Source organism: Ochotona princeps, chromosome 10 (assembly GCF_030435755.1).
Source record: "Ochotona princeps isolate mOchPri1 chromosome 10, mOchPri1.hap1, whole genome shotgun sequence".
In the NCBI taxonomy this organism is placed as follows: domain Eukaryota; kingdom Metazoa; phylum Chordata; class Mammalia; order Lagomorpha; family Ochotonidae; genus Ochotona; species Ochotona princeps.
Window position 1 is genome coordinate 32,787,895 of NC_080841.1, and position 13,101 is coordinate 32,800,995.

Sequence of the window (13,101 nt, forward strand, 5' to 3'; positions counted from 1 at the left end):
TTTCTGGTCATAGTGAAGCCTCATTCAGGAAAAACTTTCATCTTGGAGTCTGGATTTTCTGATCAGTATTCCCAATTAACTGCTACCAAAAGCTTACTGTTTTAGGCTTTAATGACCTAAAATAAGTATGGGTTTTATTAAAAGTGGATTTCAATAATGCAGCACTTTGAAATACCTTAAAAACGCAATCTTGTTCTAGAATAAGCTATATTTTATTTTTGATTATAATGTCATCACATGATAGTTCTTTCATAATATAAGGTAAACTAGTCACAAGTTTAGGATCTAAGAGTATATAAAAATTTTTCAGAATGTGTCTGGGACAAATACATCTTTAGTGACAGTTCTTGTGTTTTCTCGAGGAAGTTAGGCAGCTCGTGTCAGCAGGGAGGGAGGAGTATCAAGCCACAGGTTTATGGTTGCTCCCAGTGGCCAGGCTCTCAGTTTCTGTTCTCACAAGTATAAAGATGTAATTTGTTTTACTATCTAGTTTGGTTTCAGAAATCTACCTAAAAATGTAGGTAGATTAAAAAATGTAAAAGTGGAGAGCAAAGGGGAAAAGACTGTCTTTACTAAACTTGCAGTTCTGCTTTGTCCTTAACAGAAGAAATTACTGGGCCTTGAAGTCTGAAGGACTTGTATTATCTTTGTTATTAAAAAGCTGAACTGAAGCAGTAAAATAGTAGAAACTGAATGAAGCAGTTAGGGGCTGTAACTATTCTGTCAACATTTAGCTTCTTTAGGGCCCGGCAGCGTGGCCTAACAGCTAAAGTCCTCGCCTTGAATGCCCCGGGATCCCATATGGGCGCCGGTTCTGATCCCGGCAGCTCCACTTCCCATCCAGCTCCCTGCTTGTGGCCTGGGAAAGCAGTTGAGGATGGCCCAAAGCCTTGGGACCCTGCACCCACGTGGGAGACCTAAAAGAGGTTTCAGGTTCCCGGCATCGGATTGGCACGCACCAGCCCGTTGCGACTCACTTGGGGAGTGAGTCATCGGACGGAAGATCTTCCTCTCTGTCTCTCCTCCTCTCTGTATATCTGGCTGTAATAAAAAAATGAATAAGTCTTTAAAAAAAAAACAAAAAAACATTTAGCTTCTTCAGATGACGTGAGTGAAGAAAGTTATCAAGGGTTTCAGACCATGTAAAATGCAAATCCACATCGATTGTGTTAATATCAACGTTTTCAGTATCTCCCTAAGAAGCCTGTGCAAGAGTAATTTCAAGGTCCCCCATATGCAGACCCTAGATTGTACTCACTTCTCTTTGAGTTTAGCGTTTGTTGTTTTTTGTTTCTGAATATTTTATGGTTGTTTCCAGTAAGGCTACAAAAAGGGTAGAAAAGTAATGATGTATCCCTGGTTAGCTCCTGAGATGAACCAAAGCCTCATATACAGTTTCTTTATGTGTTAGTTTCCTTTGAAGAAAGCTATTTGTTATTGCTTATGCTTTTTTTGGTTATTAAAAGTATAATTTACATTTAGTTAGCATAGTGTACATGGATACTTCTGTAATTTTTTGAGCCTTATGGTCATCAGGTACCTAAATATTAAATATTCTTTGCTAAATACTTGGAAATGCAAAAGAATTTTAGAACTCAGAGGCAGTAGTCATTGAGCAGGTCTTAGGCCTTTTATACAACATACACGTCTCCTAAATCTAAAAGGTTTGTACTATCAAACCTTTATAATACCTAACATAGCAGGCTTTGACACATAATATTAGTGTGCCCAAGATCACCCTGCCAATAAAGTGTAATTAACCTAATTATAAGTATTTTATCTTCAAATTCAGGCCAATTTAAGCAATATAATATTTAAGTAGTAAAAATGTACTATTGTTAAGTCCTGGAAGTTTTCCCTGAGTCAAGTGGGACTAGCCACTGATATCTTTTGCTATATCTAGGGATTCTGGGTCTGAAAGGCAGGAAAACCAATTTTTCATGTGCTGGTCTACCCTGCAAATACCCATCCTAGTTGGGGTTGGGCCAGGTCCAACTGAAAGCAGGAATATAATCCTAGTCTCCCTCAACCCGAGCCATGCACTGCCATCTTCTAAGGTGCCTGTTAACAGGAAGTGGAATCGGGAGAAAAGCCAAGACCCGGACCCAAGCACCAGGTATCAGATGTGGGCATGCCAGAACAGCAGCTCAACTCATAGACCAAACATGCACTCCTGAAGATCTAGTTATCATTACAACTAATTCTGTACCTTTTTACACTCTGAAAGGCATCATAGCATAACATATCAAACTTACAACTCCAAAACCAAATGTGTCTGAATCCTGGCTTTGCCGCTTATGAGCTGTGTGAAGTTACTTCTGTGCCTTAGTTTCTGATCTACCTCAAAGGGTGGTTGAAATGATTAGAGGAATTAATATAGTGTGTGAAAACAAAGCATTGTTGCAATAAGCACCATACATGAGGGTGCTTCAAAAAGTTCATGAAAAAAAATGGTATTTGAGAAAAATGTTTAAATCCATGCACAGTTTTTCGTTATAAGTGTCTTCTGTGAGCCTACAGAAGACTGCACATTTGCATGGACTTTGAATTTTTTCACTTTAAAAGTTTTTTCGTTTGAAGTACCCGTCTAAGCATTAGCTGTGCCCCATCCCTGTGCTTTAAATCTCTGATCATAAGACTGCTGAGCAGTCTGTTCTAGGTGGTCAGCCTTTCCTGAGATTTATTTAACCAATATTGATACCAAGCTCACACAAGACTATGAAAACTATGTGATTTATTAAATACTAGTCATATTTAATGTTTACAGTCAATTTCTGAGTACCTACCATGGATCAGAACATGTATTACTTAGTCTTAAGCATCAGTGCATATATACAAATAGTTTACATATAACCGATTCTTGAGTCTTGCTACCCTAATTTGTCCGGTGGGATTAATATTACCATACAACATGTGGATGCACAGTTTAATTTGAAAATTATTTTTACACTTACGGAGTATGTCCAATTTTATTTCCTTAACCTAGGAAATGTCAGCACACTGAAAGTGCTCATCATAAAATACAAAAATAACCTGTTAAATGACTCAGAACACGTGTATACTTTAGCCATTTAATTCTTAGGTATTTTCTTTTACATCTTAAGTGGTAAAATCACAATACAATAATTAATCGCAATAGGATTCTTAACAGATATAGCACCTTTTGAAATAAATTTGATCTTGAAATAAATCCAGATTTACTTCAGTTTGAATGCAGTATTCTTTTGACCCAAGGTGCTGTGTAGGTACATGTCCTTGTGTGCTTCAGCAGGGACACTGTGCTGTTGCTTCATGCCAGTCCAGTTGGCTTACTAGTGGCATTCAGAATTTTTTATTACTAAGAATTTCATTCTCTATGAGCTTTGTGAAGGATGTTAACTGCAATGGGCATTAATGTGTGTCTTTGCAGTTTTGTTTCATGTACTTTGAAGTTGTTAGGTCTTGGTCAAGTGGGCCTTTTATCATCAGGAAATTGTGATACACAGCAACATCAGCTTTTCTATAGTGTTTTTAGGGGGTATCATCATTTTTCATCCTTTTAAGCTGTGCGTATCTCTGGAATTGAGTTTCATACAGAAAGCATGTAATTGCATTGCGTTTAATGTAATTATTGTCATGTTTGGGTTTAACTGTACCATCTTATTTGCTTTTTCTAATTTCCCCTTTAATGTCTTCTGTTAGGTTTTCCACTTAATAGAGTCACAGTTGATGATTTTTTTTTTTTGTGGTTGCTCTAGGACCAAGTGTCTTTATTCTTAAATATCCGCAAGTGAGCATTTTCTTCTTTTAACTATTATTCTCTCACCTGTTGCCAGCTTCTCATATAAATGTTGCAAATGCTCTCGCTTTGGAAGTTCAGCTTCTGGAGTTGAGGGGATTTCAAAGTCAGAAGAGCTCTGTGAATCTGTCTTTGTGCTAAGATTTAGTAACCTTGCTTCCTCAGGCGTGTGTTTTCCATCACTTACAGTGCCAGGTTCCCCAGTCCTAGGAACTGCAGGTACACCTCGATCTCTGGTTTTCAAATCAGAGTAGGTGTCCTTTGAGCAAAGTGCATTTTGTTCCAGCTGAGAGGCAGGAACATTCTCTGTGATTTTTAGTCTGCAGCCACCTTGGTTCAAAGAGGTACTGTCTCCATTGTTTCTTTCTTGGGAAGATAATAAAACAGTGTCAGATTGGCTGTCCCAGCCTTGACTTCCTTGTTCTGTGATGTGTGTTGACTGAGAAGAGTTCTGTGAGGAGATATGGGTTGAATCTCCATCGGAGTCACTGAAAAGCTTTGGTGACTGAGATCCCCCTCCTTCTGTGGAGGAAGGGGCTGGCTCCGGACCCTCGTCCAGGATTTCATCACTCCTTTTAAAGAACACTTCCCACTGTGGCACATCCTCTTCCTCCTTTAGCTGGTGAAGTGTTACTGAGTCCAGGTCTCCATGCAGTGGAGCTGGGATTTCTAATTCTTCTTCACTTTCACTGTTGGATTCTTCACAGTCTACAAAGTTTTCCCAAAGAGAGCTTTGCATGCCCTCCTCTTGGCAGTTGCCTGTGTGTTCTCTCAGTTTTTCACACTGGTTTTCTAATGCTGCAGGCCTTGACAGTGCTTCAAAGTAAAGAGTTTGCTGATATGGAATCTTGTGCCTCAAAGGCACTGGGAGAGGATCATCAAAGAGATCACCGTCTTCCTCCTCTGTCGGACAAACAAGACAAATCAGCTTACACTCCCAGTGAAAATTTATAGTATTTATACGCATTTTGAAGTGTTTAACTTCTGCAATCCTTGCATTTCTCTTCAGAGAAAAAAGGTTCCTTCTTAAGAAATTTTGAACAGTATAATTATCATACATAGAAGTCATTGGTTCTTAAACCTGGCCTACTAAATCCCTGAAGAAGGCAGGACCAAATAATTTTAGATACTGTTCATCACTTTTGCAAACCCTCTGTGCTCAGCTAACAGATAGTGTCCTGGCTACTTTGATTAAAAGCAGTGTTTTCTTTGTGCCTTTCCTTCTGTGATGTGAACACTGAATACTTTGTATCACTCACAGCCTTATGCACAAACTAGGGTTCATGAAAATATGGAATTTTATTTTGGTGTAAAAAAAATTGAAATTTTAGAAAGGTCATAGAAAATATGTATTATGAAAGCATTATCGTGGATTTCAGTTATTTGCACCAAAACTTGTCCAAGCCTTTTTTCTAGTAGTTTCATACAATTTTAAGTCAGCTTTAACCAAAATACTAAATAAACCGTATTAAATTTCAAGAACTGAAAGTTAACTAATTTCACTGATTTTAAGTATGCTTAATCCCCATGTAATAAGCCCAGTCTATTTAAATTTTGAAACTTAAGGAAGCACAAAATTGGAGGTAATCAAGTATTTTCCTATCTTCTTATAACGTTTAACCCAGGAAGGAAAGTAAATGCTCTAAATGCTATTTACTGACTTTCTTCCCAATAACAGATGTGGCTAATCGATGTATTGCAAAGCCAGTAAACTATGGATCACAGAAACAGCCATCCTGTCCCCTCTGAGACAGGCCTAGAGAAAAGGGCGTGCTGCGTTCAGCCCAAAGGTCCAGCGGCCCATCTTGACTCACCATTGATTCTATCCTTTAGTCCGAAGATGTATGGTTGTTGTATTTGGAATAATATTGGTTGCCAGGAAATAGTCTTATGTTATCTCTACATTGGAAGTTCTATGTGTTAGAAGAGTGACTATCCTGATACAACTGGACAATCCTTCTGTCAAAACATTTTTCACATCATCTCACCTAAATATACTAGACCAAGTTTCTACACTCCTCGAAGTTTAGTCTAATATTATGTACTTTGTTACCATAAAATATTTTTGAAACTATGAAAAGATATACATGACTGAATCCTAAAATCCTTAAAACCTGATAAAAACAATTTCAATGAAAACAGGGATAAATGCTATAAATTCATGTATTTTCCATCACCATTCATTTTTACTGTCTATAAAAATTGTTATAATCATACTGAAAGATAATTTGGCAGAATGTGTTAAGCACCTTAATTGCTACCCAACAATGTGAAATAGATTTAAGTTCCTGTTGTTCATATTTGTGAAACTGAAAAGTTCAGAATAACCCAAATGTGTGGCAAAGATTAGTTACACAATCATAACTAAAAGTATGCACCTGTTAAATTGTTTCTGAAAAATAACAATTTTCCAATAAAATGTTTGAAGAAAATATAAACATATAAAAGTGATCTAAGCTGCTTTCCGGCCTGCATGCATCTATTAGCCCTGGAGGTGTTACACTGCTGAACTACTTCCACAACTCTGAGCACTCTGCTCAGGCCCCGAGTGTCTTTCCTGTTCCCCACTGCCCTGGACTGCAGGCTACTTCTCCATAAGCCTGAGACTAATAAAACAGAACTTTAGTTCTTACATTTTAAGACCTAAGAGATCACAAAAGTTTTAAAACACACAAGGCTAAAGAACTAAGTTAATACATGGGCTAAATTAAGTATGATCTTACAAAATATATCTAAAAGCACCTCAGGAGGTTAAAATACTTGTACAAATATAAGAAAAGCTATAAAATCAGTGGTACAATACATATGTTAGTAAGGAATGAAGAGTTTGAATAATCAAGAAGCAATGGCAAAGTTAACAGAAAACCCTTTTAAAGAGGAAGCAGGAATAAGCATCAGTTCAAAACAATTAAACCTGTTGCCCAGTGGAGACATCAGTGAGTGGGGAAAAACAAAGTGAGGGGGAAAAAAAGCCTGCTTCCAGGTAAGATGAAATACCAGGAGCTAGATTTAACTTCCCACCTGAAACAAAACCCAACTGTGAGAAATAATGGCTCTTGAGAAACTGGACATTATATAATAAAGGACATGTGGGAAGCTAATGAGACGAGCCCTATGCCTGTCCTCTGATTGGTAATAGATGCCAGCAAGGGAGGGAAGGATATTTTGAGGAGAGCCCATCACCATCCTGGAGTTGGAATCCAGAACCCAGAGAGCGTAGCTGGAGTTGACACAGCAGATCAAAAGGAGTGCACTCCCACTAGTGTGAGTTGGAACTGGGGCGGGGCAGGCCGGGCAAGTCAGGGTCATAACACTTGTTCGCCTGTGTGTGAAACGAGTTAGGGGTAAAGCCAGGCTGGGCTGACCGACTGTACCCACTGATGAATGCATGAGCCAGTGTAAGTGCAGGTTGGTTGGGCTTTGCCTCAGTATTAGCTGGCAAGTGCTGGGACAAGGGGCAAGCTACACTGCCGAACCACCTGAAGAGTACAGGATCTGGGAGTGGAACTGGGCATCTCTAATGGGCTGCAACTCCCACTGCTGAGCATGAGAACCGGGGCTGGTGGTGGGCCTGGCTACACAGATAGTGGCACCCACCAGTGTAAGTGTGGGCTAGATAGATTAAGTTGAACCTAGGCTTCAGTGCCCTCTGATGTGTATGAAAGCTGAAAGGGATGCCGAACAGACTAGACCAGCCTGCTGTACATATTGGCAGGCACAGGAACCAGGGCTGGAGGCAGGCCTGGTACGGGTTCCTGGGGGTACCTATGACTTGGCTGCAGCTCCTGCTGGTGTACATGAAGATGAAGTGTATGGTGGGCAGGGTTCAGCTGGGCCGCAGCAACCATTGATTTACAAAAAAGCAGGGCTGGAGACAGAACTAACCCAGCAATTGAAAGTATCACTGTATGTGTAGGCTGATGTGGGTGATGGACTGAGCCAGGCCCCGTACTGGCAAGCACACACGAGAGTCAGGTCTGGGATTGTCTCAGACAAGGTTTCAGGATCCTCCCAAATGAACCAGAACTCCAACCATGGCGAGAATTGTGGGGTCTGTGGTCTGATTATGGAACACAAATCTCAGAACTGGGCCTCTTCAGTGCAGAAGGAGGATGTGGCAGTAAATTGGGGCCTGCAGAGGACATCTGTTTCATAGCAGAGGAAGGAGGGCAGAACAAATTGGACAACTACCCCAGCCAAGTGCTGACAGCAAATATCAGGACAATTGGAGACTTTCAGGTGAACTATGAAAGCCAATGGACCTTGGAGGGATTTCCTCATCCTTGGATTGGTGAGATCAATAGCATTTCAGAACTATTAGAACCACTTGAACAAAACTCTCGGAACATGCTGCTCATCAGGGACCCTGGGATGACACTGGGTGGCTATTTTCCATTGCTGGATACTGAGGTGGTTGGGAGGCTGGATGTATCTTCTCCCTTTCCCTCTACTAGATACAGGAAAGAAAGAAAATTTGGAAACAGTGGTCTCATCCACTTTCCTCTAATCCTTGACTCTTCCCACTCTAATCAACTCTGTAAACATAAAAAAAAAATAAAAAGAGGAGTGTACTGTGCTTAGACTGCACAAGCTGCAGAGGGGGACTCTCCAGTGTGCAGTGCACTGAGCAGCAGACAGGCTTGTGAGCAAACTGCCTGTTTTGGGCATGAAACACTGTCCATTCCCAAGGGCCAGAGCAAAAACCTACTCCATGGGCAGCACTGGATTTCCTCAGTAATGGAGAAAGCTAACCCTAGGCTAAAGGATACTCTGGTTCTGCCTTGCAAGGATGCAGAAAACCCAGACATAAAAGAAGTTGTAAATGTGTTAATTACATGCCAGAGCATTAAAAAATATTTAGAAATTCAAGATTATGCAGAACTAAACAAGGTGCATGACATCCAAGAAAACAAATCTCTGTAATAAGTAGAGGGGTGAGGGGGGTGGACAAAACCGACACAGAAATGATAGAACATTAGTTTTAGATCAAGCAATAGCTTCAGTATGACACCAAAAGCATAATAAAAGAAAATACACATTGCACTTGGCACCTTTATACCTTGAAAGGTATTGAACAGTGAAAACTACAGACAAAATACTTGTTAGTGTTTGATAAAGGACTTTATAAAAACATCATAAAGGAGCAATATAAATTGCCAGTAAGCACATGAAAATAAAATTCAACATCATCAGTTAATATAGATATGTAAATCAAAACAACAATGGGAGCTATGCTCTCTGGCTTACCACGTGTCTGCCACTGCCCACCCCTTGCTACATGGCCAACTAACAGGGCTGCCCAGTCCTGAACTGTGACCCCCTAAACTATAAGCCAAACAAACCTTTACTTCCCCCAAAGCCCCCTCTCACTTATTTCTAAAGTAGTGAAACCTAATGATTACAATTGGTTACTGGAGAAAGTTTAGAATATTGTCAGCGGAGTATTGAGCAAGATTATGCTGCGGGCTTGGAAATCCATAATGCTGGTCAGAACATAGACACCGGAGGCCAGGATGATGATTTTCATATGGCAGTGATGCTGTTAGAAACTGGAATAAAGGTCACCCTTACACACTGTACTAAGGAACAGAACTGTACTGTGCTCCTGAAACTGGGAGGTTGACCTTAAAGATGGCCTGGTGTATTTGGTGGCGATTTCAAGATAACAAAGCTTTTAAGCTGTAGCCTGGGTATTATGACAATAAGGAGCAGTAGCTAAAGGGACTAGAGTGAAAACATTTGGAAAGTTCATAGCCCGGCCAGGGAAAGAATGAAGACAAGTAAAGCTTGTTCAGGCTAGAACAGAGAGAGAGAGAAAGCACTTGCTAAAGTTTTTTAAGTGACAGTGGCATTCGAGTTCTAAAAGTACACATTTGTTTCAAAGACCTTCCTAGTGATGAATCAAAGGAGCCCCAAATGGTCCTACTCACCCAAAACCACTTCTGGATTCTGGCTTGCCAGGTACAGACTTGGGCATGCCTGGCATTGTCCACAAGCTGTAGGTTCTGCCGGCATGCACAGTGCAAGATTATGGCATCATGGCAGCATCCACAAACTGCAAAGGAAAGTGTGGGAGACTGTGCAGAGATGTGCTGCAGTGCTCAGTGCACAGAAGCTGTGAGAATACAGCTGCAGAGGACAGCTCCTGAAAACTGGAGGTGCCAGCAACATGAAACACCTGCCAAGAAAAAGCTTCACACAGCCTCAAAGAGCAGCCATGTGAGCACTGCAACCCAGAAAGCTAAAATGAGAACCACCATCTATTGCTGTCAACATTATTACAAGGAAGAAATGAGCTGAAGTTAATCTAAACCATTTGGGCAAGGTTAGCTATATAGACAGATAAAATACAAGTCTATAGATTTTTTTTAACTACAGGTAAAGGTTCCCAGTTTGTAGCATATAATCTGCCAGTGGGAATGTAAATGGATGTATTCACTTTGAAAAACAGCTTTGCAGTTCTGAAAATGTTAAAACATAGATAACATGTTTGGGGCTGCCTCTGCCCCTTCAGAATTTATATGTGTGAGCTAAGATCTCAAGACATGAATTCCATTTAAGTTTCTACATGGAAACACTAAACACATCTGTCACTATTTCTAATATTCATGGGCCATACAAAACTAGCAATTTACAAGCTAGCCTGCTATAGATTTATTGTATTTTGAGCTCTACTTGAGATTGCCTAAACAGGGCCAATCAAATGATTTCATGGGCCTCTGACAGAAGATGGGATATTGCCACCCCAATGCAGACCATAGGCTGGTGATTGTCTAAGACAGAATGGACATGGGAAATGGTGGAAACAGATACAAAGTTTGTTTTGGAGTAATGGAAATATTTTGAAATTAGTGATAATGGTTGCACTTTACACAGAATGTGATGAAATTGTTCACTTACATGGTAAAATTCATAGTATACCAATAAAGCTTAAAACTGGCTGTTGAAGACAAAAATAGTAATATATTGTTGAATTTATAACATAGGTGGACGTAAAACGTATGACAGAAAACTGGGAGGGGAGAAATGGAAGTATGATGCTGTAAGATTCTTATACCTCAGGAATACAGTTAGCTTTCACTCTGATGTGTTATAACTGAATATTATAAACTACTAATATAATGAAACAGGAGCTACAATTTAAGAGGCTGAGTCACTAGTATTCATTCCAAATGAAGGCAAAAAGATAAAAGTAGCAATATGATAAATTTAAACTTAACCTTATGAATAATTACACTAAACCTAAGTGGTCTGTTAAAAGGCAAAAATTAGCAGATAAGCCATTAAAAAGTCAAGACTTAATATGCTATCAACAGGAAACACATTATAGAGGCAAGTTAAAAATAAGTGGGGTCAGGGATTGAAAGAGGGGGAACATATTTTGGCTAGCAGTAGCTTGATACCAAAGCACACAAAAATATTAGAGCACACATACACTCAACCTCAGCTCAATATTCCTTCTGATGAGAGAGGAAAAATTGGTAAGCAATTTTAGAAAATCATGTGTAAAAGTACCTAAAAAGAATAATACAATGACCAACTGGAGCTACTTCCGAAATGCAAGATTTTTTTTAATACTTAAAAGTTGGTAGAACTCACCATAACAGACTAAAATAACATGATTTTATGAATACAGAAATATTTAACAAAATCTATTCCTGATACGAAGTTTCAGCATACTAGGAATAGAGAAAACTTCCACAAAACGAAAGAATCAATGAGAACCCTACAAGTAACATTTTTATTGATGGGAAAATGAGTGTTTCCCCTTCAAGACTGGAAACAAGGCAATGTCATCAGCTCTTGCCAATTCCATTCCACATTGTAGTGAAGTTTAGACAGTTCAAGGGCAAGGAAAAGGAAGATCATGGTGACTGAAATGGAATAAAACTGTCTATACTCATAAACAGTATAATATATAGGAAAATGTAATTGAAACTGCATAGACAAAACAACACAGCCACAGGAACTGAGATTACCAAGGTTGCAGAATATAAGTCAAAACATACAACTGTATTTGTATACAGTAAATTAGGAATTTAGGCTTTAAAGTATCACATGATAGTATCAAAAAATTAAACATTTAGGGATCTAACAGATTGAAAGCTACTATTAAGACAAGCGGTCCTGGCATTGACATGAACAGAGATCATGGAAGACAACAAAGTCCAGAATCAGACTCCTGCATATATGGTCAGTTCATTTTCAACAAAAATATGAAGGTAGTTTATGAAGAGAAGAATTTCAACAGATGATTCAAGAATGTTTGAATATAAATATGTCAGAAAAGAAAAAAGTAGGTTAGATTTGTACTTCTACCATATACTCCCTTCAAGTTCAAACAGTAAAAGCTACAACTGAAACAAATTCTAGAAGAGTATGCAAGACAAAATCCTGATAACCCTGGTCAGACAAAGATTTCTTAAGTGCAACATTTGATGAACTGGCTTGATCAAAAATTTAAATTTCTATTCATCAAAACATTAAGTGACTGAAAAGATGAACCACAAACTAGGAGAAAAATCTCTGCACAGCACATTACTGTTTTTGAATAAAACTTGTATACAGAAGTTCAGAAAGTTCAGTAATAATGGGATTAAGCAGTTTAAAAATGGCTAATGATGTGAATAAGCACTTAAAAATGGAGATACATAGATGTACATCAAGATGCATAAACCTAGCTAGTCATTATGAAAATGCAAATTAAAATAGAACTAGCTATCAGTATACTCCTATTAGGATATTCAGAATTCAAAACACCAACCATACCAAGTATTGGCAACACTGCAGAGTAGTCAGAACACTCATACATTTCTGGTGTGAATACAAAATGACCCAATTACTTTGAAAAACTAGTTTGGCAACATCTTTAAGATACAGCTACCAGATGACTACCACTAGGTATTAAATTCCACAACCAGACAAAAGCCTGCGCATAAATGTTCATGGTTGCCTTCTTTGAATAAACAAACACGGGAAACAGTGCAAAGGTGGAAATGAATGAGTCAGCTAACTGTAGTGCATCTATGCAGTGGACTACCACTCACCAATAAGAAACAATTATCTCACATTCAACATAAATGAATCTCAGAGTAAATGTGCTGGGTGAAGTAAGTCAAATATTATAAATTCTACTTCAATGAATTCAAGAAAATGAACAAATATATGATAGGAAAGCAGGTCAGTGGTTGTCTTGGGATAGGAAAGGAAAATTATAAAATTTCATAATGAAACCTGAGAGTGGCATAACTTTCAGTACCTTATTTGGCCATGGTTTCCCAACTGTATGAAAAATATAAAAATTATTAAATAAAAATACATTG

General features: G+C 38.8%; 1 protein-coding gene across 4 annotated transcripts in view; it reads right to left on the reverse strand.

Moving 5' to 3' along the window:
• Nucleotides 1–3,577: 3,577 nt before the first annotated feature.
• The window catches only part of DCLRE1C (DNA cross-link repair 1C), a 52,415-nt gene continuing 42,891 nt past the window's right edge, over nt 3,578–13,101 (reverse strand). For all 4 annotated transcript variants that reach the window (XM_058669286.1, XM_058669283.1, XM_058669288.1 and 1 more), the window contains one exon: nt 3,578–4,681. In XM_058669286.1, coding sequence (XP_058525269.1) covers nt 3,756–4,681 — 926 coding nt within the window. In that variant the 3' untranslated portion in view covers nt 3,578–3,755. The remainder of the gene's footprint in view (nt 4,682–13,101) is intronic.